Below are 25187 nucleotides of genomic sequence, written 5' to 3'. Positions count from 1 at the left end.
GGTCTGCTTCTGGCCAGCTGCACTGAACTGGGCAAGTGATTCTCCATCTGGGCTCAGTTCCCTTATCTATAACACGACAGAGTTACCCTATATCACTGTGGTCCCTCTGATGTCACGTTTTCAGTTTTATAGATTCTATGAAATTCACTAAAGAGGCCCTTATGGTGGAAATGTAAATGTAAATGACATTGCCTAGCGTTCAGAAAAACTTCCTAAAGAAAGTAACAGAAAGAAAGAAACGAAAGCAGGAGAGCCACTTGAACTTGAAACTCTCTTTGGTCATGAGAATAGCAAAGCAATGAGTTCAGAGACTTTGAGAGGAATAGAAAAGTACAAACTGCAAAACAGGAAATTCATGCTTGGCTGGCTGTCAAAAAGCCATGAGCTGGTGAAAATTCAGATTCATTTTAATTTCTGATTTCCTAATACCAATAAAAAGTCCCCAAATTAGTGAATTGTTGAGATGCTTGTTGTTAAAACATGGAATTACTGTCTCGGTCCCAGGCTTTTTAATCACTCTTGAATTCTTCAGAAAAGAAAGGTCTTAGGTCTGAGGGTGTGAATGGCACAAGAAACTGCTGGTCCCACCTTGTCCCTGTGGCTGGTACTGACCTGCTCACTAAAACCACGTTTTTGTGGACAATGGTCAAACACGGCCTTGTACTATAGTCCCACATATACCAACCTTACATCTCCACATCAACTCTTGAACTCACAGGGACCCCAATTTCCACATCTTTGATTCCTCCAGTGCATCGGGTACGGTAGGCACTCAAACGTTTACCGAATGATCGAGAAAAGCACTTACCAGTCTCTTCAGGCACCTCAAACTGGTTGGCCAGGTTTGTATATCCAACCTGAGTTTGAACCTCAAAATCCTTTTTTTTTTTAAAAAAAAAAAAAAGGAATTATCTAGAGATAATTAGCTTAACAAACACCAAAACCAGATTTCCACAGAAAGCAGAAAAATAATTTATTCCAAAAGATGGCAGAAATAAGAAATTCATCCTGAAAATATACTTTGGTGTAATTGTGTTGGGACAGATCTTCCCATGACTTGCTCTCTTGCTGGCTGCTGTACTGGAGTCTAATTGTCGTGTGACGGCTTTTAAACACTTCGCTGATTCCGACGTCATGAGCAGGCAGGCGCCATCTTCACATCCACAGGTTCCAAGGAGAGAGTCCTGAGTTTCTCAGAAGAATCGCACCTTCCAGCTCAGAAGAGTGCATAAACATGTTATGGCATCAGCACAGTTTAGATTAAGGAGGCACAGAATTCAAGAAAGTGTAAAAAAGGTGACAGGAAAAAATATAGCACTGTAGAAAATAAGATATTCAAATGAGGTGTGACTGTTTTAAGGCAGCTGGTGGCCAAAACGGGCGAGTCAAGGAAGGTCGTCTGGGTTTGGAGGTGATTTCGCCTCTAGAGGAATTCTCTTCGTCATCTGCAAAACAAAGCCGTTCTAGTAACTGGTCCTCATACCATCTTGGGGGGGGAGGGGGGGGGTGCAAAAGTTTAACATCAAGAAACTCATCAAGCAAAATATATAGGAGCTCAAAAAACACCTGAATGAAAAGTGGGCTCGATTAATGTGCAAGCGTGGGCAGGTTCTGCAGGGCTGTGACAAGAGGTCCCGTTACCAAGAACACAGACAGCTAAACTGAGGATCACAAGTAGATGTGACTGTGTCATAGAAAGCAGGCAGAGAGAAGCTGCCTAAGACTGATCATACTGGAATCTAATGAGTTTGCTTCTGTTTCAAGGCCATATCTGCCCCTCCTCTCTTACAGCAAGGGAGCGAGGCTTCCCCGGGCATGGCAAGCTTTTGTCTATGTCAGACTCCTAGAGAGCAGGCTCCTTGGTACTTAAAGTTGCTCTTAGTCTGCTCCCCGTTCGGACAAATGTGACAAACGTGAGTTTCTTTTTCTAGACGCTTCAAGCTGCAACATCACCTTTGCAGAGCTAGCAAACATTTAAAACTAGGATCTTTACACATCGACTGCTAACAGTAGTTGCATAAACTCCTTTATGTGAAGCTGGCTTTATGACGTCTAGATAAATAAAGCCACATATGCCACTTTTGAAATGAAAAAAATAAAAAATAAAGAGAAATGTTTTTCGAAGACAATTTCCATACAAGGCTTGAGTTGGCGGATAAAAGAACAAGCTGGTTATGACGCACCATTTGTCAGAACCTTGAGGGTTAAATGCAGGAGGGATGACAGCTAGTTAAATTCGGATGACACGTGGTTTGTGGCAGGCAGAACACCCCAAAGTATATTCGCCTCAAGACATCAACAGAGGGCTGTTCTGACATCGGGTCGGGGAAGGGTAGTCTGAGCGCTACTGGTTTCTCGCGGCCCCAGCTTCGTAGAACCTTCCCTCTAATCTAATGATCATTTTCTCTTCTGCTGCTTTGGCCGGCAGACCAGCTGCTCTGCAGACACCCACGTGCCAGGCAGATTATAAATTTTACTTGAGAACACCGAAGTAGTGAATACAGATGTTTTGTGGGTTAATTTTCCACGAAGAGCATAGTGGTTAAGACTTCCTTTATGGTTTAGGCCTTTTTGGACAATCACAAAATGGAAAAATAGGTCTTCATTTTGGAAAAGCGACATAAGAACCAGGGATAATTTTCACTCAAGCTCAACGATACCCAGTTTAAGATAAATGTGAGCGAGGGTTATGTGAAGTGGCATGAACTTGGAGTTTGATTCTGGAGCGAATTAAAGCAGCCTATGTTCTAATGACCTCTCTGATATGAACGAGCCATCTGGAGGTGGGGGTGGAGAACTCGACCGAAGGGTCCATGTTCTCCTTTGGAAAATAAAGGAATCGCGATAAAACTGAGAATGAAGACAGCGGGTAAACAGGAAGGGCACGACCAGGAAATCCATTCTGGGCAAGATGAGTGAAACTATTTTTTTATTTCAGGATAGGTGTTATTTTTATCTCTATTTTTTTCACTTCAGATAAATTCGCAAAATAATTCCCTGTTTATTGACATGTGCGAGATCTGTATTTACTGTGTAAGATTAGCTACAAGAGGTATTTAAGCGAACAAAGGGTCTGTGTACTTAGCGAGTCAAGGCAAAGTGCCAAACGCATGGCAGAAACTGGGGAGCTTAAGACACATTCAGGGAGAGGAGTCACTTTGAAACCAAGCATCCGGGAAAGGAAGTGCAAAGACTTGCAAGCTGGACGCTAAGAGAGAAGACATCAGAGAGAAGTAAGAGAGAGTGGGGAGGCGAAGGCAAGAAAGCAGAAAGAATGGTTGTGTTTACTAATCTGCTTTCTAAATTAATGATCGTTGTAGGGTAGGAAGTGAGAGGCAGGAAAAGCCAACTAAAGCTAATGAGGTGAACGATATGAGAACAGGTAGGGCTACAACCAATAGGTCACGGGGGAAAGCTAGACACAACCTGCAGGTTAGTCATTCATATCTTTTGTGGCTCATGGGACCTTTGGTGACTCTGATGAAAAGCCGTACTTACGACATGTCACATAGCATTTCAAGGGGGCATGTACCCACTGAACTCAGGGACCTCGGATTCAAAAAAAAAAAGCCCCTGCTGTAGCCCATGGAGAAGGACGGAGAACTTCCGGAGCGAGGAGCCATCTGTTTCATTAGTGCCACAGCAGGAAGTACAACAGCGTGGAGTTTTGGGGATACGCAGGGAGACCCGAGGAGCAGCTCCCGCAGTAACTCAGAGCTGCAGTGATCGGTGTCAGAAAGTAAGGTGCCCAAAGAAGGGAGAGGAAGGACAGACGGACACAGAGACGGTAACAGGATCAACTGGATTTGAAGAAGAGGTGACAGTCATGATCAACAGTAAAAGATACGCTTTTCTACTATAAAACACCTTCCGCTGTTTTAACTTGTCACAAGTATGGCTTTCATTTCAAACTCAACAGGTCACAAACCCCTAGAAGCCCAAGCCTTCCTTGAAATCACCACTCAGCATGATTGTTTCTCATGTATCTCATGAGCATTCAAATATTTTTGGTATGCACAGAAAAACAGCTGTATCCCTCTCCTGTCCAGACTTTGGAATGAAATAGAATTTCTACCCTTTAGGTCTGTGATAAACCATGTAAGCTCATCTAACATATCACAATGGGTGGTAAACCAACTAACTTACTCACTCAACTACCATCGATATATGAAAGAAAATCATGGCTGGTAAAATGACTAAGGTAACAAAAGATCAGCTAGGCGTTTAACTGTTGCTCAGATCAAGTCGATTTCATCTGTATAAAATTATTCTAAAGCTTTCACGAGTGTTCCTCATGTTTTTCTTGCCGAATACCATGTCTAGTTTACATTGCCTACTTTCCAAATCTGGCCTCTCAAACAAATCATGTACAAAACAGAATGCTTTTTTACTCAATGATGATGGGCCTAAATCTGGGATCTGAGCTCCTTTATCATCCCACTGTTATATAAAAGCTCAAAGTTCAAAAGGGAATTTAGCTCAATCTTTTGACTTTACCACCAAAAAAGTAAAGTCCTGTCTTGAGAGTTCTGTTAGCTGCAATGCTAGGCAGAGATTAGATCTCTTGATGTGGTAACTCAAAAGGCCTTGAGTTATGGTACCACCATCATCACTACCTCGCACGTGGCATAAACGTGACACGTTCATAACTCAGGTTTGCCTGCCCGTGTCCTCCTACTTCCTGGCATTCTGCTTTTAAAGAAACAACCTTTAATACAACGGTTTCAAGCTGCAGCCCCAGCTGGTGCTGTGGACCAGAGTGCAAACATCAGGAGTTAGTCAATCAGGTTAGCACACGCACAAGACTAAAAAGAATGGGCTAATGAAACCTCAGATCCACACACTGAGTGTTGTTACAGCCAAAGATGCCCAGATCTCCCGTTATAAGGGAAGGGAGTGAGGCTCAGAAAAGTTAAGTGCAAGGCAATGCTGGAATGAGATCCCACTACGAGACCTGCAGTTCTTGGCTTTAAAGCCCAATCAACATCCTTACTTAACATCCTCTAAAGTTAAAAGAACAGAAGGAAAACAGGAGAACTTGAAAAAAAAAAAAAGGCAAGTAAAAAGATCTTACGAATCGGATTTTTAAAAGGTCTATCTAAGAAGGAAATCAAAACCCCTTTGGGCAAAGATAGAACTGTAAAGGAAAAAAAATCTATTTACCTATCAGATTGGCAAAAATCCAAGAAAAGGGCACTCCCATAAATTGTTGGTGGGAATGCAAAATGGTACAATCCCCTTAGAAAGGAATGTAACAGTATCTAGAAAAAGTACATATTCTTTTAACCGAGAGATTTCATTCAAATTTAGAAACTCTAACCCAAAGATCACCAGCAAAAATATAAACTGTCATGCGCACAGGATGGCCTTTTGGCTTTATTAATAATGGCCAACGTCTGGAAACAATCCAGAAGGGCATCGATGGTTGTAAAGGTATCAGGGACGATCTCTACACACCGATGGGAGCAAGCTCTAGGCTACAGGGCAAAAAGCAAGCTATAGAATGGTATATCTGTCTTTTCCATAACGGCTGTGTGTGCTGGGATGGAGATACACACACACACACACACACACACGCACGTGCAAATGCACAGATTTGCTTATTTTTGCAAAATGAAACATTGGAAGAACAGAATTCTCTGAATACAACCTGTTTATAATTTTGACTTTGGAAATATGTTTTACACATTCAGAAACTAGTAGCAAATAATTAACTATGAATTGAACACACACACACACACACAAAAACCCCTTAATCTAACTACATATCAAATTGATAACCACCAGAAAAAGTAATTATTTCAAGTGACCTCAGAAAACGGCATTCTGTTCTTTGTTTTAAGGACAACTAAAGTAGGAAAGACATCCTAAACTGTACTTAATAAACTTATAGTTAATAGTTATATTGGTATTATTTTGAAACTATTTTATATGTATCATAGGATAATAAAAGTAAATAATTAAGTTACTGTCTTTAGGAGCCAAGATTTCAGCATGTGCGAATAATATTCAAAAGAAGTTTAGTAAAAACCCTATAATGTAAATTTGAATTAGAAACACTAACATGAACTCAGGAGTCTTTTTCTTCTCAAAAGTACACACTTCCTGGCTTTGTCCAATGTAAAGTCTTAAAAGCAAAGACATCCCAGCAGTGACGGATGCTCCTAGCAATTAGATCTTGGTTTTTAAATACCATTCCCACTGAAGAGAACCAGGGCCAGCTGGGCTCCAGGACTGACTAAAGAACCAGGATCCTTTCAGGGGGAAATTTAGAAAGCAGTTGGAGGAACAGCTGATTCCACATCTGGGACACGAAACATACAAGAGGGCTCTGGGACATCTTGATGTCAGAAAGTAAGGAAACTATAGACGACTAATGACAAAAGGACATAGAGGCCAGTCTAGAAAGGCTCCCATAGTCCAAAGAAAGAATGACTGAACATAAACAGTGATAGTAAATATAATTGATTAAAATTAAAAAGGAAAGAAAAGAAAACCCCACTGAATACCCTGGGCACCAACGGCTTACTTTGAAAATTAAAGAAAAAAAATTAAATGTGTATTCTGCTTTTCCTGTATGATCCATATTTCGAGGTTACTAAACAACTCTAGTTGATGAGACAAAGTTCATCTTTATAGAAACAGTTCAGTCATGACAGAACGCGAAATCACCATTTTGCAATTTCTACTGAAATGCTTAATTCAGGCTAAGACCATCAATGGATAAAATCATGGGATGAAAGGGTCACAGAGAACTTTACCACTGCAGGGACCAGGCTGTTTTTACTTGAACCCACTGATCGTCTTGGCAGCACTAAAAAGATAGGAGAGCCCAACACGGTGTGTCTCCTGACAGAGGTAAAACGAAGTTCACAGTACCCCGGAGCACGGACCCTCGCCCCAAAGCTACACCAGAACCTCGCGAAGCATTTAGCGCCAGCTTCCATTTATCGAAATAATGGAGACAAAGAAACCAACTAAGAGTTTCTGACTCTCAGCCAGTGAGGAAGCCTTTCCACTACAACACTCCTCACCCCTCTGATCCTCAGAACTAAATAAAAGCTGCAATTTTAAGACCAATTTTCAAAAAGCACCTGTCTCTATCAAAGCATTCAGAAACATTCTTAATTTCAAATCTGCAGGCCGCTTCTTGAAGCTGCCTAATCTTGCAATACCGACCGTCAGTGGTCAGTGCCCTGAGGCGTGTCTAAAAGACTGCATGCAAACTGGATCGTGTATATCAGACCGTATTTTAAATGGCAGGGTCGTAGTAAGATTTAAAAGAATCTTATGGATAAATCCTTTGGGAAAGTGAACAGGCTAAGTTCCAAATTTATTTCTGCGCTTCAGATCGTGTTTGCTCTCAGCAGCCTGCCCTTGCCAAGTGTTCAAATGGCCATAAAGTTCTGAGAAACAGTCGAGGCGAACTCTGGCTGACTGGCTGACAACACGGATGTCAAAGGTCAAGGGTAGAGTCACCTCAATGACTGAGCACTGGAGAGCGGTCTTCTTCCTCAAGGCCAGTGATACTTGAGATACCAGATGGTTTCATTTTTCAGCTGTGGTCCAAACAGAGGGTTGAGTTGGGCCAGAATCGCAATCAGCCAACTGAAAGGAAAATGGGGAAGGAATGACAACAGAAAGTGGTGAAATCATGTGAGAACAGGACCGTTTTCAATCACGATGAAAAAAGGTTGCCTTACCAAACCTTTTAGCAAAATTTAGTCTATTCTGTTCTGACCAAACCTTCCGTACAAGTTCATAACACGTGTGCTAACGGAAGCCTGTTAACGAAATGTTTCACACAACACGCCCTGCCTTCATTTCCATGCATATTCTATATAACAGAGCAGTGATATCTTTTCCTCAGAGTGTTTTTTCCTAATCTCGATTTATCGCCACCGCAACTTCCAGGCTCAGGAAAAACGAGTGTCACTTTATCCATTCTCCCAGTGCTGAGACCCACGACCGACACGACACACCCGTTTTCAGTGGTACGGCCAAGGTTAAATTTCAGCCCATCACCTCCCAATTAGACTCTAACACACGAGTGCCCGCCCCTCCTCTAATCACCATCACCACTAAAATATGTAACGACGTCTTTTAGGCCCCAGTGGAGCTGAACCAAATGGGTATTTAACACTCTCTGCTTCCTTCAGAATCTAATTAACAAGGTAGTCCTCTGTATCGTGGACTAATTACGAAGGAAGTACAATGGCGTTACATATTAATTACCTCAGGGTTAGACATGAGAAACAGCACGTGGTCAAAAATAGCTTGAACGTTTTCTTATACTGCTCACGAAGTTCTGAATAAATGGTTTTACATCTGATAGAGTAATTCATATAGCCAAGGAAGTTTCAGAACCACTGAGCTAGGACGGAAGCCAGGAACAAAAAGACGGTATGTAAATGCCTGGCCATTCCATGCTTCGCTTATTAAACAAATATTTAATGAGCACCTACCAGGTTCTTGGCCCCAGGGATATAAAGGAGAAAATAAAATGCATAAAGCTCACCTAATAAAATGTCAGGAAAGAAAGCGGGGTGAAGGAGTAGGGAATGAAGGAAGGAAGGGGTCCTACTTCGACTGTGGGGGGCGGGCAGGCAAGGCCTCTCCAGGGAGGTGATGCTCAAGTGGGGACCAGAATAAAGCAGAACACACACTGACTTTAATTCCTATTCAAAAATCGATGAAGTGTTCAGAGTTTCTGTCTTTTGAGGTGAGGGGGTATGGCAAAGCGGGAGAGAAGATTCTAGCAACATAATCCGAAGCTGCTGTCTTCCCTGCATGGGATTCAGGGAGGATTGCTTTCTAAGGAAAAGGAGACACATCGCTACAGCTGTCTCCTTCCAAAGGTTTAGGACTTTAAATTCCTTCATAACAGGGGAACTGGCCAAACCCAAAGAGGCCATTATCTGGTCGCATCTCTTTTCTTCCATTCGCTGTCATCTTTAAAGCTCTGCCGATCGAAGGATCAAAAAGCCGATTCCTGATCACCAACAACCAGACTGCTGGAGAATCTGCCAGCACGGCACCAGAAGCTTCCACCCACAGAAACAGCGCACCCACCTCCTCCCCACCCACAAAAGTGGTTTTGTGACAGGAAACATGACACCTGAGGAAGTCGGGCCAAAACAGATACCTTGAGCTGACTCACTTTATAAACAAAAAGTCGATTCAGATGAGATTCTCTGATCTGTCTTAGAACCGGAGTATTAAACACAAACAAAACACCGGGATGTGCAGCTGAGGTTGACCATTGGCTGACAGGCACTGTGAGAGGGACAGCATGGGCGGACACACTGGAAAGCGCTGTGCCTGCAGTGAACGCTAATGGTGCAGAGCTAAGAGCCATGGAAAATTCCACACAGACCCGGGACTTCCCCAATACAGCCGGCAATAGAAGCTGACTGTCAAAACAGTCGTCCACCCTTTCGTAAGGGACAGAAATAACTGGCCAATGCTTACGAATCTAAATAAAACATACGTTAGAACCTAACTAGTCGCACTCCCTTGTTCTTTACCCAAAATGTACAGTACTGAATAAAACCAGCACCTCCTAGAACCTTCGATGTTATGCAGCAGTGGCTCTCCATCCTGGCTGCTCGTTACCATCACCCACGGAGCTTTTAAAAAATACCGATGCTCTATTTCACACATAACCTTTCTTTCCATTCTCCCAGAATTCAGTCAAGGACACTGAGGCAGACAAGCTAAATGATTTGCCTATGGTCACAACACTAATCAGGTGGCAGCAGCTCCTGAACAGAAATCCGATCAGGCCAATGTCCTCATCACTAAAGTTACACCTTCTGAAATATCTGAAGTGACAACATTTCAGGAGGTATTGATTTTAGCTAAATCTAAACTGCCAGGGAGTTAAGGAAATAGAGAATCTGGCTGCTGATCATCGATGAAGCCCATCACAAACCCGAAGTAAAGAAGAAATATCCAGAAACGAGAACGCGTCCACTCTGGTTGCTCAGATTAATATTCAGAAACTGTTTTTAGTTTAATTTTACATACTATTTTTAATGTTTTGATTCAAGCAAAACATATTCACTACAACAGAACAAAACAAAAAACTCCGACAAACCACAGTTCAAGAAAATTCCTAGGGAAAAGGTCCAGGCCAGTTCATTTGAAATTTCGTGGAGGAATTCTTCCCCTCTAACTAGCTGAGCTCTGTGCCTGCCCTTCTGACTCCTGCCTGGCTTAAATTTCCTTTTTAAAGTGGAGAAACACACTGAAAAAGAAGGGGAAAAAAAAAATACTGTCTGATTTGATGGAAGAGGGTGGAGGAAGAGATCATATTCCAATGAATCTATTACTTCATGTGTCTAAGGAGAGAGAACAAAATGTCCCCTTCACATTCACTCAAGCTGTTCCACATGTCTCCGTAACCTGAATTCCAGCCTCATAACCAATCGTCCGAGATTCTCCAGACGACAGGGCAGCTGTGGTGCAGTGACATCTTTCTGCACAACTGGAATGGACCGGAGGTCAAGTCCATGTTCCTCAATCGAGGGCGGAGGAAACTAAGCCCTAGGGAGCTCATTGCCCCAGAGTGACCTGGTGACAGGGCTGGACGGGGAGCAGGGCTCCTGACTGCCACTCTACTAGGCTGAAACAAATCCAGCAGTCCAGGAGCTCGGACTTATCCCGCAATCACTGACCAGTGCCCTGGTCCACGTCAGGCCCTGAGGGTGCCAAGAGGCAGCGGCGGAGTGGCCAGCCCCGACGGGGCTCCCGAGCTGGTGAGAGACAAGCCAGGACAGCAGTAGGCTGTGGTCTGGGAGAGAGCCACAGGGGAGGTGTCTACGAACACTCCCTGGCCATTCGTCGCTGAGCTCAGCTCCTGGTTATTAGCCTTCTCCGAGCATAAGTACACCCTCCCCCGCACAAAGGCCCTCCCAGCTCTCTCAAATCCCGCTTTGTTCTTTTGTTCCACATTCAGATATGAGAAGAAGGAACAGAGGCACGGTGACCGGTGACGCATAGATCAAGGAGGGGACAACTGCCCAGCTTCCCTGTTGGAACTGGGAAGCTTGGCGGGGTCTACTCTTCTGATCCGATGTCCCTCTAGCATGGGCTTTGACAAAAGTGACCTCTATCGGGGGGCTCCTTAAGAGACGGCAGAGATGCAGGAGAGTGACTTGACCTACCCTCCATGGAGATGACCTCTGCCATGCCCCCTCATCCCAATCCAATGACACAAATTCTTTCGTGGGCGGGGGAGTTATTAGACACTATTAGAAAACATGACATTCAGTATTAGGCAGGGCTAGATTTTAATTCCAGTGATGCCAAATATTAGTGGAGTGTCTCCAGGCAAATGACCTTACAACCCCGAGTCTCAGTTTCTCTTTTATAAAATGAAGATAACGAGCCCTGCCTCAAGATGTTAATAGATACTGCGTAAAAGTGCTCTGTGGAGTTGGTGACAAACACATGTTTAAAAAATACTAGTTATTCCTTCTCTTCCTCGTGCGGCAGCTAAAATGTATTCAAGTCACAGGATGAAATACAACCTGTGAACTTTACAAAGGAGTTTCGCATGTGGCACTGAGTCATCCTCGTCGCCACCTCGTCGCCACCTCCTCTCCTGCCTCCACCCCTCTGTGGTAGGGAGAATTCTAGCATGTTCCCCCAAGATTCCCACCCCCTGGCATACGCACCATGTCTAAACCTGGGACGGTGCTCATGATGGGACAGTCACTCCTGTGCTTAGATTCTAAGACACAGCTGGCTTTGAGAAAGGAAAATTATCCTGAGTGGACGTGACCTAATCAGGTGAGCTCCTAAAAGGGACAGGGATGTCCCTGATAAAAGGCATCTGGAGTGTGTGTATCACTTATAAGTTTATTGCCAATTGGCTTGGAACGTACCCTTTAATATGTGCTTCGTGATAAACAACTGAATTCATTTTTTTTCTCCTTTAAAGTGAGCACGATGTTAAGCTTTCTCAGTAGAGGGAACTGGAGAAACAAAGCAGGCGGGGGCTGGAAGTTGGCAGAGTGGCCTTGAGGACACGCGGCAGAGCTGAACATGGCTGCTCTTTGATCTGGTGGCCTTGGCCTGGAAATGACCTTCCTGCAGCCCTCTCAACATGGAAACCAGAGCCCCAGCACGGCCTACGTGCTGTGAAGGCCTCCTGCTCTCACTGGCTCAAGGACTCCACTCCACACCCCTGCCGCGGGTCACCGGCCCTCCTGCCCGTGCTCCAGAGGGGGCCTGTTGCTTGCCCAGCATCTCCAGACCAGCTTCGGCCTCGCCAAACCAACGAACTTCTCTGCTACGGGGCGGGCAGAACTATACTGTCTGAATCCTTCCTTGGGTCTCCCTCAGCCTCAGAGTACCATACAGCAGCGGTCCCCAACCTTTTTGGCACAAGGGACCGTGCTCCTATGAGAATCTAACGCCTGTCGATCTGAGGTGGAGCTGAGGCGGTGATGCTGGCATTGGGGAGCGGCTGCAAATACAGATGAAGCTTCGCTCACTCGCCTACTCACCTCCTGTTGTGCGGCCCAGTTTCTAACAAGCCACAGACTGGACTGGTACCGGTCCACAGCCCGGGGGATTTGGGGATCCCTGCCACACAGAATTTCCTTGTATTTGTTATAGTTAATTATGTTACACTTCCCCTGTCTAACCTACTGCGTGGTTTTTTATCTCCTTATTGGACTCAGACTGCTACCGGATGAGAACGATTTTACACAAAGATTCTTTGTTGCTGACTTTGAAGATGGAGGGGCCACACAGCGAAGAATGTGGGTGGCCTCTAGGGGCTGAGAGTGGCCCCGTACTAATAGCCAGCAAGGAAATGGGACCGCAGTCCTACAACCACTAGGAACTAAACTCTGCCTTAGCCATGGGAGCTTGGAAGAGGACCCCAAACTCCAGATGAGAAGGCACAAGATTATTTTCCATTAGCCTTATATGCCAATCCTATCTCTATCATGACCCTTTCACTATCACAGGAATATGCCCAATTTTTGCCAGCTCTTGAAATATCTTTCCTTTCTTTTCTCCCTACTTTCTATAGCAGGCTTTCCAGTTCAAGGTCTATAACAATCCTCTTATCTGTCAAATTATAAAAGAAAAGATTATAAAGTCAGAATAAGAAAAACAAACTTTTTCATACAGCAAATAATATGCTGGGCCAGGTAGCTAGATTTCTCTTCCCCTTTAAACAGCCAAGATATCCAGATATTTTAAACGTATCCATGAGAGAAATGTAAGCAATTCTCAGACAAAAAGCCACGTGAAGGCAAGTACCCAGACAGGAGAGTAAAGTGACTGCAGGTTGCCTTCCACACCTTGAGGGCATATACTAAACCAGATGAACTTGAGACCTCACAGGGGATGCAAACACCAGAAAAAGCTCAGGGCCCATGCAAGGTAGAGTCTAAGAGAAGTTTCACAGACCTCCCCACAAAAAGCTGAGACGTCCCCCAAAGGGACCTAACTCAAGGTAAGGATAAATCAGACAGAACAGAACCCCCTCAAGAGAAATGCTCAAAAAATCACCTGTCTCAAATATACACACCAAGAAGGAAGAAGAAGGAAAAACACTGACATTGAGATTCTTCATGAAGGTCTGCAACTCAAATTCATTCTACGTGGTTAAAAAAAAAAAAACATTATCAAGAATTTTACTTAATTTGAGCCCACACTGGTGCTGGCCTTAGGCGTCTAGCAGGAGCAGTATAAATCCTTTCTACAAGGAGCCTACCTTCATACCAGGCCTCAACGAAGTTGTACATATGAAATTGTCGTGAAAATGAACAGCTGGCAGTCAAATATGACTGAACACACATGGAAACAAAGCACCGTGAGTGAAAGGCAGCGAAGAGCAGACACAGAACTTCAGATACTGGAATTACCAGATATGGACTATAAATAAACTATGTCTTAAGAAATAAGCTTAAAATAGGTGCAGGGAAAAGGAAGAGAGGGAGGGACCATAGGAGGGGGGAAGCAGAACTGTAAAAGAATCAAAAATAACTTCTACAGAAATAAAAAATATGATACCTGAAAATTAAAAAGTCAGTAGGTGAGGCTCTGGTTCTAGTAATAGCAGAGTAGCTTGTATCAGACTCATCCTATCCACAATAATTATACGCTCTGAACAAAATATGAAAAACAACTACTGGATGGTACTGGAGATTGGGAATCTCATAAAATAAATTAAAACTATAAAAAAGAACCTAATGGAGATTTTAGAACTAAAAAGCATAGTATACGAATTGAAAAAAAATCCTTGGATGGGCTTACTAGCAGATTGGAGCTAGCTGGAGAAATAGTGGACATGAAGACAGAGCAAGAGAAATCCAATCTGAAGAAATAAGGAGGGTGAAGCGAGGGGACCCGACCAACAGTCTACCTACCATACCTGCAATGGGCATCTCAGGAGAAAAAAATAAAGCAGAGGAAACGAAGAAATAATTATAAGCTGTAGTTTTCTCAAATTTGCTGAAAAATATTAACTCGCAGGTCCAAATAGCTCAGCAAACCCCAATCGGAATAAATTCAAAGAAAACCATAGCTACACACATCATAGTCAAACTGCTGAAAACCAAAGATAAAGAGAAAATCCTGACAACATCTGAGGAAAAAGAATGCATAAAGAGAAACAATTATTCAAATTACAGCCCAGTTCTTAGGAATAATAAGGCCAGAAAACAACTGAGGAGCACCTTAAATTGCTTGAAAGAAAAAAAAAAAAAAATCCTGTCAATCCAGAATTCTATAGCCAGAAAAAATATTTTCAAAAAATGAAAGGGAAATAAAGACATTTTCAGCTACATGAAAGCTGAGAGAATTTGTTGTCGCTGGACCTGTCCTACAATAAATACTAAAGTAAGTTCTTTAGGATGAAGAGATACCAGATAGAAACTCAAATCTACAAAAAGAAATGAGGAACACTAAAAAATGGTAAATATGTGGGTAAATATAAAAGATTCTTTCTCTTAATTTCTTTATAAAACATAAGGTAAAGGTTGTAATATTGTGGTAAGGGTTTTACAACATGTATAGATGTAAAATATATAACAGCACCAAAAATGAGGAGTAAATGGAATTATATTGCTGCAAGATTGTTACGTTTTACCTGAAGTAGTTCAATCTTAAATCTTAACTTTCAAGTAGATGTGAAAAGTTAAGAATGCACATTGTGATCTCTAGAGCAAACACTAAAAGAAAAATATAAAGAAGTATAGCTAATAAGCACTTAGAGGAATTAAAACAGAATACTAAAAATATTCAATTAAGCTGAAATAAAATATAAAAGAATAGAGGAATAAAAAAGAGATGAAAGAAATAGAAAACAATTAATAAAATAGTGAAGCCAAACCTACCTGTATCAATAATTACATTAATGGTACAAGAAATATCCATTTGCTAATTAAAAGGCAAAGATGGTCAGATGGATTAAAAGAAAACAAGACTGGGCTATGTGCAAAAAGGCATTCTAAATATAAAGGTACAGTGAGCATCGGAAGTGTGGTATGATTATTAAGGCTGGACAAAATAAAAATCGAGTCAAGGACTATTACCGAGGATAAAGAGGGACATTTCCTAATGATAAAAATGTCAATTCATGAAGAAGACATAACAATCACAAATGTATATGTTCCTCATAACAGAGCTTTAAAACATGAAAAATCAAAAGAATTAAAAAGAGAAACAGAATAATCCACAATAGCTAATGATTTTAACACCCTCTCTCAGTAATTAATGAAAGGAGACCAAAAAACTCAATAAGGATAAAGAAGATTTGAACTACCTTGACCTGATGTTTACAGAACACAAAACTCAAAAACTACAAAATATATATTCTTTTCCAATGCACATGAAACAGTCAAGATAAACCATATGCTGAGCCATAAATATGCTCCCATATTCAAAAGATTGGAATCTTACAGAGTGTATCTTCTGATAAGATATCTAGAAAAGCTCCAAATATTTGGAAATTAAATACCACACTTCTAAAAATGAAAACACAGCATCATCAAAATTTGCAGGCTGTAGCTAAAGAAATGCTTACAGGGAATTTTTATTGCATTCATTTCTTACATGTAAAAAAGAACAAAGGTTTAAAACCAGTGATCTAAATTTCTACTTTAAGAAGCTTGAGAAAGGGCAAGTTAAACCCGAAGTCAGGAGAAGAAAGGAAATAAATTTTTTAAAAAATCTAAATAAACAGACATACCACACTCATGAGCCGAAGACTCAGTGTTGTTAAAATGTCAGTTCTCTCCAAATTGATCTACAGCTTTAACACAATCCCAGTTAGAATCTTTTTTGAAGAAACTGACAAGTTGATTCTAAAAATTATGTGGCTATTTTAGAATAGCCAAACAATCTTGAAGAACAACCATGGAGGACTTATGACTTCTGATTTCAATACAAAGCTACATTACTGAAGGGTATGGTATTGCCACAGGCTAGACAAAGAGATCCATCTGGAAAGAGACCCACACAAATGTGGTCAAAGCATTCTGAACAAAGATGCCAAAGCAATTTAACGGAGAAAGGAAAGTCTTCAAGCAACTGGGTATCTGTACTGGGAAAACAAAACCGCATAAACAAAGCTTGACCCCACCAGTCTAGTGCCCGTGGCCCCGGAAGCAGCCATGCCTGACTGCCTTCCTGCCAAAGCCTCTCCACGGCCACACTCCTGTGGGAAGCCTCGGGTCCAAGTCCTTACCTCGGAACAGGAACTAGAAGAACTAAGTTCAACAAGTCTCATGACTGCTTACCTTAATTCTGGTCAGAAAATTTCTTTCCAAACCTCACAGGACCATGTTATGATCCAATTCCATCCCCAGACTGCGCTGCTCATCTCAGTGCTGGATCCGGTTTCCCGCCCGCTCCTTCTTTCCTCTGTGTTCTCTGTAACTTGCTCAATTGTGCCGCTCACTCACACACCTTCTGTTCTCCCACTTCCCTTGCCTCCAGCTACCCCAGGCTCCCTCCAGCAGAAAGGGCTGCTTATTCTTACACCAGACAACTCAGGCTTTGGCAGTGTGGGTGCGAACTTCTTTGCTCTCCCTGTGCTGCCTCCAGGCAATTCTCTCCCACTCTTGTGAAAAGCTGATTTCTCCTTTGGGGTGCTTGCCTGCTGATTTTACTGCTGTCTGATCCGTAGTCCCTTCCAGTCACTCCTGCTGATTCAAGAGCGGAGGCTCAAGGTTGCCCCTTCCTGGTCCTTCCCCATCTGCACAACATCTAAATGCTGGCATCCCTGTCCTCTCTCTTCTCTCTCCATCCCTTCCCTAAAGGCAGGTTTATCAACCACTGTATGATGTCCAGCAGCATCCCTGGCATCTGCCCACTGGATGCCAGCAGCAGCCCCAGTAGAGAACTACTGCCTAGGAAATTATAGACATTCTCATGGCTTCAAGTATCTCTCCCTATATCCAGTTTCCCATCTGATCTCTCTTAGAAGTTTCACAGGTATCTATCTCAATCTTAGCATGTCCCCAACTGAATTTTTATTATGAAATTCTGACTTTTCCTCTGCTGAACTGTTAACACAAACCAGTCTTACTGGCAGAGATCCTGGCTTATTCAGAGCTCAAACACGTCACGCCCCACAGAATTTACCCTTCAACTAGAACAAACTGGAAAGAAATAACTGCCGCAAAAAGAAAGCACTTTAAAAGTACACGAATGTATTGCAAAACATGACTTGGTTTAGGAAATCCAGTTTCTTTGGGTGTGTCTTCCTTTCAAAGAGGTATTTTCAAGAAAATATACTTACTAACACCAAAGAGTGAAGTTTTCTTTGACTTTCGAATTTAATTTTTTTATAGAATCCCACCCTTTTGTGGAATGGTGGAATAAGGAGTATAAATATTTAGGTTTTGAATTCCACCCATATGTTTGAGGCAGATATTTTGCTAAGTAGGATACGAGATCAGGTTTCGAAGAAGAAAATAATTTCGAAAAGTCTACACTATCCAGCTTTTTCCCATAAAATGGCCTCCGGAAGTACTTAATGTTGGAACTCTGTGTATTACCTTTATTAACACACCAATGACAGTACCAATCCACTGTCAAAACAGTCATCAAGGGCATGTTGAGACAAAGGAAAAAATGGTCTAAAATTTAGACGGCAAGAGGCAAGGGCTCACAGACGGTCCTCAACTAAGTCATTAAGATGGTCCTCAACTAAGTCATTAAGACTCAAAGGGCTGTAATTTCCAACCAAGTCCAGGCATTCATTTTTCACTTGAAAATGAAAATAAGAGGCATGAGACGAATTGAAAAAGCGTTTTGTTTGTTTTAAAGAGAATATCACGAAGAGTAACTGAATTTCAAAGATGATGGCGGACCAGAAAGTCAGAAAACATTTTCGTCTCATCTTGGTTTACTCTAAAGTTGTTCCTCTGTGCAATAATTTGTTCTTTGTTAAGGTCCCAACATCGACCTTACTGCACAGGTGGCAGAGAACTTCAGAGAAATAAAAACAAAGGCCTTTTCAACCGCAGGACCATTCCTTGGCTCCCGGATCGATAAAGAGCTCATGTTGGGGTTTCAGCAGGGGATCTACCAGGATGGTGAATGGGTACTCAAACACCCCTACCAGAATGACAACTCCTCATGCTTGTACTTCCTCTTATTTACTCTTCAGAGCTGAGCGCAGCTAGTGTGAGAATGAACACCCGCTAGTTTTTGCCACATGCTACCTGTCAAACTTCCATTCTGGAGGCTGAGCTATCACCCGGGAAAGCCTCTTTACCTCTGTCATCAGGAAAAAAAAGGCTAAACCAGCCAACTACAGGAAGTGTCATCATCTGAGCTCTGGTGTTGTGGCAGTCCACCACGATCATCATTTAGCACCACTTGTAGAGAGCATCATGATTTGGCTGTAAACACTTAAAGCTGCACTTAATTAAACATCTGACTAAATGATCGGAAGGCCAAAATTCACAGTAATAACTCTTGGTGGGGGGGCGGGGGGAAGGGATTTTGATCTATGCCAAAAACTAGTATTGGTTCATCCCCACAGTCATTGAAAAAGCTTTAGTGAAAAGCCCAAAACTATGAGAAATCCATAGATTCAGAGTCATGAACCTAGAGCCATGGCCTTTTCACTACAAGATTGGAACTGCTGTTTCCTACCTCGTATGAGCACCATACAATCAGCTGGCCAACAGCGATATTTTCTTTATAATGAATTCTCAGGAAGCTAGGAAGCTTTCTTTAAGGAGAGAAATCACTGGTTCAAAACTCCAAAAAGAGATGCCTAAAAGGATGCATTTTATGGTATGGGAAATATATATCAATTAAAAAAAAAAGAAAAAGAAATCATGAAACCTTTGAATATTCTGAAGTAGTTATTTTCTCCAAGAATTGATTTAATACTCAGTCTTTTAAACTATAACTCTTTCCATGCTTCGTGGAAGGGGAGAGGATAGACAAGAGCTGGAAACATCTTTAAAACAGTTCGACTGCAGTTCTGCCATTTCTGACACTCATGAGGATAAAGAGCAGTATTCCAAAACTATACGCTGAGGAATTACCTTACATATCCTAAAACAGTTTTCATTCAACAGTTTATAAAAACTATATAGTCTATTCAAATAGATGCTATTATACCTTTAAATCAAAAACATTTTAGTTGAAAAAAATGGTCCTTACTCCACTTCTTTATAATTCTAGCTCAACTTCTGTTCATTAGATAAACGAAAGTCATAATAAAGAATGTCTTTAATGGGTTCATAGTGAGATATTTAAGTGAAATAAGGAGGCCTAAATACTTCACAATAGCGTGTAATAAAGGAGTACGATGTCGATTTCTGGTTAATTATAAGCTTTAAACTTGAGCCAAATAAACAGTACTTGTGTGTAGAGAGGATCAGAGTAGCTGTACAGTTCCTATGTAAACTTATTTATATATAATTATGTTACATAGCTATAAATTTCTGCAAATACCGAACACAGAAAAAGTGGCTATTTTCAAGCTTAGGACACTATTTCCCTGTGTCACATGAGGGGCAGGCTCCGATGAAACTAAGCTGTAAAGTTTCACAACGATCATGTGCCACTGATTTCGTTTTCAGTCACACACATTATAAACACCAAGAACAACGCTTATTATTTTAGGAAAAACAACTTATGAGACAAACATACTTACAAGAGATAGCAGCAAACCGAACAGGTCACCAACATGGTTATGATAACTCTAAAAAAAAATAAATAAAAAGATGAGGATGTAAAATACGGCACAGGGATAGAGTCAATAACATTCTAATAGCTATGCATGGTGCCAGGTGGGTACTAGACGAATGGGGGGGACCGCTTCGTAACATATCTAAATGTCTAACCGCTATGCTGTACGACAGAAACTAATGCAATATTGACGTCAAGTGTAATTGAAAAATAAATAAAAGAATGGATGAGTGAATAAATAAATAAAGAAATACAATTAGATAGCTTGCAAACTATGCAGATACTATAGAATTAATGTAGGAGGAAGCAAGAGAATTAAAAATGGTAAATCAATTTGCTTTCAGAGACTGCAATATGCTGATCAGCCCTGCAGCCAGGCCGGGAGGACACCTGCAGAACAAAGGGAGATTTCCGCTGGGATTGCTCCAGCCCATTCCCCTCACCAGAGAAGGGCAAACAGGAAAAAGAAGAGTCTTTAAGGGGCTGCCCTACACAAAATCAAATCGTTCATTCCCTATTGTTAAAACCATGGAGAACCTATGGATTAAAGGCTGGGAACTGCCAGCAGCAGACCTTTCATTCTGCATATTCTTACCTCTTCAGGCTGGTACTAACTCTTCCCCTTCCTCACTGTTTGTCCATATCAAAGGAAATGGGTTAACAAAGTCTTTTAAACTGTAACTCACAGGAACTAAAGGGTGACATATAAACTGAATTCCCTGAACACTCAGCGTCCCTCTCACTGCCATGACACTTGCCTCTCACTCTCTTTGTTTCTATTGTCTCTGTCTCTCTGAGTCCCTCTCACTGTCTGCCTCTGAGAGGAGACCACACTCTGTGGGGTGTTCCTCCTTTTCTAATGAACTTTCCCTTTGAATGAAACTTTGGTGTGAAGTCTTTCTACACTCTCCACCAAACGACCCTCTTCTTCTCTCAGTACAAGGCTTAGTCTCACCCTGACTCGGGGAAATTCGCTTTGTCCTGCATCAGGTTCAAGTCCCCTTCCCAATTTTTAAACCAGCATAGACTGCGCACCAAGAAAATGCATCTAATCTGTTCAAACACCCATAGACTGCAGTGCACCCCAGGGTGCATCTGTTAGAAGTTTAAGTAAATAATTAAACATTTATTTGTATTTAATGGGATATGTACGCCACAGCTTAGAGGTCCAATCCAAACCCATCTGAAACTGAACAAAGGCTGCAGTGACAATTCGTTTTGACATCCAAATAACTACCCTACTTGGTAGTACTCTCCACAACAAAATGACATGATGCCTTCTAAAAATATGACCCTGGTGTTGACCTGTCCCATACTCTACTCCTGTCTGAAAAACAATTAAACCTGGATCTCTGACAAGCTGAATTTTCACGTTTCTAAAATTGAATTCATGATATTCTCTTCCCATTTCTCTATGCAAAGGCCCCCGCTTCTGAATCTCCTACTCCCCAGAAGCAGCTGTGCCATTTCTACCCATCCCACCCACCCTCAAATCTGTCATCCTTTTGCTCATGCCTCCTCTGCACCCAGTCACCAAACGCTGTGGGTTACTCTTTTGAAGCATCTTTACCCAGTGGATTTCTTCCCTTCCATTTCTTTCCTTAGAACCAAAATTCATCAGGTTCACATGGCAAACTTCTAGCAGATTCAAAACCTCCTTCCTTCCCTTTCCTTCTCACCAGTCATCTCAGATTTATCTTTCTAAAACATTCTTTTCATCACATGACTCCTCAACTTAACACCTTTCAATGCCCCCCATCATCCATAGGAGCGGTGTCCAAAGAGAGGGCTCCACACCCCGACAGGGTAAGCAACACTATCTTCTGGAAGTGAGGAAGCAAATAGCAGAGCTATATTTATTTATTTTAACCTACTCCTTTAGAAGTTCCGTGTGTCTCTTTTCTGTGGTTAATATATGGTCACATCCGTTCATTCATTCATTCAACAGATTTTCACTGAGCGTCCAGTATGTACCAGGCTGCCCTGGCAAAGTTTACAGTGAGCAGGGGAAGACAGACAACAAACAAGATGAATAAAAAACAAACAAGATCAATGGATCTGTCCAATCTATCTATTGGTGTCTATCTATCATCCATCCATCCATCCATCCGTCCATCCATCCATCGGTATATGCCAGAGGTGCAACAGTGCTGTCGAAGAAAAATAAAACAAGAAAGGAAGATAAGGGTACACAGGAGCGTGTGAAATAAAAGTGCAGTGTGAGATATGTACACACACACGCTCACGAATTCACAGATGAAGCACGTACGAATACGCAGCCATCACTGAGTCTAGATGGTGGTATAATCTCAGGACTTGTTCTACTTTTCTATGTTTGAAACTGTTCTGCATGTTTGAAGAAACTGGAGCTGACAACTCCTGCCACACGATCCCTGTGCTATATCCCCATCTCCTCCCCTACTGCTAAGGGAGCCATTGTGAGACGACCTGAAGCTTCTAGAGCTCTGTGGATTCCTAAAGGGAAAAGAGAAAAATCAGGAAAAACAGGAATGGCCAGGAAAGCCGATTCTTGCACCACCTGGATTTGATCCTGCCCTTTTCCAGTTGTAGAAAAGAATGAGAAAGGGAGTTGCTTTAGGTTATACATATATATTCAGAAGAATTTTCCCTTTTGCCCTTTTCTTCCCTGCCTCGCCAGGTCCTGAAAACCTCCACCCAATTTTCTGCATTCTGATGTGCAGGGGTCTCAAGAAAGAGGGTGTAACACTAAAGTCTCCTTTTTCCCTTCACAAGCAGCTCCTTTACTTATCTCCTTAATGAAGGCGTTTTTAATCCTTCAAACCAGAAAGGCTCACCGCTATTAAAAATTCACCACAGTCCTTGAAGCAACTCAGCTCCTCCATGTATTTGAAAAAAAACAAAAACCAAAAAACTGATTTGCAGTCTTTTCAAGGGGTAAAGGGGAACTAGTACTAATTCAGTACTAATATTTTCCGTTTTACAGTGAGGAAATGGGAACGTGGAAAAGAACTAAATTGTCCAAGGTCACAGGGATCACCCAGCTAGGGGCAGCATTTTTCAGAGTCAGTTTAATGCAGTAACTCCTGGGAGATGCTGGGTTTTAAGACCTGCTCGATCCTGCCAAGAGCAGGTAATACAAAGATTGGGACTCCGATAAACATATCACTAGGTCAAACCCGAATCATGACACTAGGGCTAGAAACTGAGTAGCCCATGCACCCCAGGAGGCATTTCATTTCTCTGGATAATAGCAGTGGCATCAAGTCCCAAGGCTGGGCAGGGTGGGCCCCAGATGGGGGTCCTTAAGAAAGGAGTGGTCGATCCTACCTGCACGTTATTAAAACTTTTCTGAGTATGAAGGCTGGAAAGGCAGACAGTTGGGTAACGCAATAGCTGAAGCTTGAAACACATCTAAGAAGTACAATGTTGTTCTCTAACTCCAGCAAGAGAAACAAGTCTAAGGAATTAGATGTGGTTAATACAAATTGTTTTAACACCCCTAAAATTCTGACACTCTATATCCGCTATCACAGGCTGGGGAGATGACCCCATATAACTGGTATATTATGGGAAGAAGGAAAGAAAAGGGGGACCCAATGCCACCAAATGATAGAAATTCATCTACCCTTTTTCCTTTTTAAACAAACTATATTTTCCTTTTAAGCTGGATGGAAGTAACAGGTCTAGTGCAAGTTTATTCCAGAGAGCAAAAGGGGTTCAAGTCACAAAATATTAAGGAAGTAATAGCATTTTCTTTCCTTTAATAAAAACAGAATTACCCGTGCAACAGATATTTACTGAATGCCTACTCTGCATGCAAAGCACTGTGAAGCCACCAATTAGTTTCAAAGAGTAAAAAAATGGTGTTTTTGACAAACTGACTTCATTCTAAGTCACCCCACATGACCCTGCACTGAGGAAAAAATGACTAAAAAAAGGCAAAAGAGGAACTAAAAGGCAAAAAAAGGGTGTACCAAAGGCTCTATCTCAGACTACAATGGAAGATGACTTACAAAAGAGATGAAGCTCTACCTCTATTTAACGTGTGACAGTGTCTCTCTTAACCACTCACGCACGAGGGCGGGAGCGCCCTCCGAAAGGTATGACGCAGGGGTTTCTAAACAACACCTCCTGCTCCTCGCTAATTAATCTCGCTTTAGATCGACCCCAACTACCTAACTGGCGCCCACTAGATGCAAGGCCTGGGCACGATGTGGTCGCACAGCCTGTCCTGCGCGACTGCGACAACATGTGAGGCGGGGAGGGCCATTGTGTTTTATTGGATTCCTTCCTTTAAAGTTTAGGCAAACGAGGCCTCATTTGAGTGGAGCGTAGGGCTAAAGGGGCGAAAGTGATTTAGGGACGACCCCTAACTTCTTCTTGAGTCGGTATAAATCCATTTCCGACTACACTCTCCCCACACAGGCCCCGGATGAGGAAAAATTTCCCTAAACTCCTTCCCAAGGAGGGTCCGGCGGGGGTCACCCTCCTCCCGCTCGGGCCGGGGTCACCGAAGCCGCTGAGATAAGAAAGTCGGGGGGCTGCACGGGGTTCGGGGCCTGACTCTGGCGTGCGGGACCACTCCGGCCAGGTCTCCGAGCGGTGCGGGGTCGCCCCCTCCCCGGCCTGGCCCGGCCGCTCCCCGCCGCGCGTCCCTCCGCAGGCGGGCCTGGCGCACTTACCCCCGGTTGGGACCCTTAGGGATGAACCAGGGCACCAGGAGGCCCACGATGCCCCAGAACACGGTCATCACGATCAGCGGCACCGTGAGTCCGCTGTACGCCATGGTTACCTCCGAAGCTGCCAGCCCCTGCACCACCGCCTCACTTTGGTCCCACCCGGAAGTGTCAACACAGAGCCGCGTGACCAGCGCGCGCTAAGACCCGCCTCCCGCGCCCTCACGTGACCCGCGCGCCGACTCCGCCCCTCCGGCAGCCGGGAGACAGAGCCACGCCCCCACCTGGCTGGTCTCGGGGCTACAGCGCCTTTGAGGGACATTCGTCACTCACTCCGAAGCCCCA

The 25187-nt window shown here is 42.8% G+C and overlaps 1 protein-coding gene across 1 annotated transcript; it reads right to left on the bottom strand.

The window, feature by feature from the left end:
* Positions 1 to 952: 952 nt before the first annotated feature.
* Positions 953 to 25050, bottom strand: ATP6V0E1 (ATPase H+ transporting V0 subunit e1). The gene is made up of 4 exons (XM_039878174.1): positions 24849 to 25050; positions 20150 to 20197; positions 7480 to 7608; positions 953 to 1445 (listed from the first exon to the last, which is right to left on the bottom strand). The coding sequence occupies exons 1-3, from the start codon at positions 24950 to 24952 to the stop codon at positions 7515 to 7517; spliced, it is 246 nt and encodes an 81-aa protein (XP_039734108.1). The 5' UTR covers positions 24953 to 25050; the 3' UTR covers positions 953 to 1445; positions 7480 to 7514.
* Between the last annotated feature and the right edge of the window lie 137 nt (positions 25051 to 25187).

The sequence above is a fragment of the Pteropus medius genome, unplaced genomic scaffold, assembly GCF_902729225.1.
Source record: "Pteropus medius unplaced genomic scaffold, Ma_sr-lr_union100, whole genome shotgun sequence".
Taxonomy (NCBI): Eukaryota; Metazoa; Chordata; class Mammalia; order Chiroptera; family Pteropodidae; genus Pteropus; species Pteropus medius.
The sequence above is the reverse complement of the archived record's forward strand: the minus strand, read 5'-3'. Positions and strand labels throughout refer to the sequence as shown.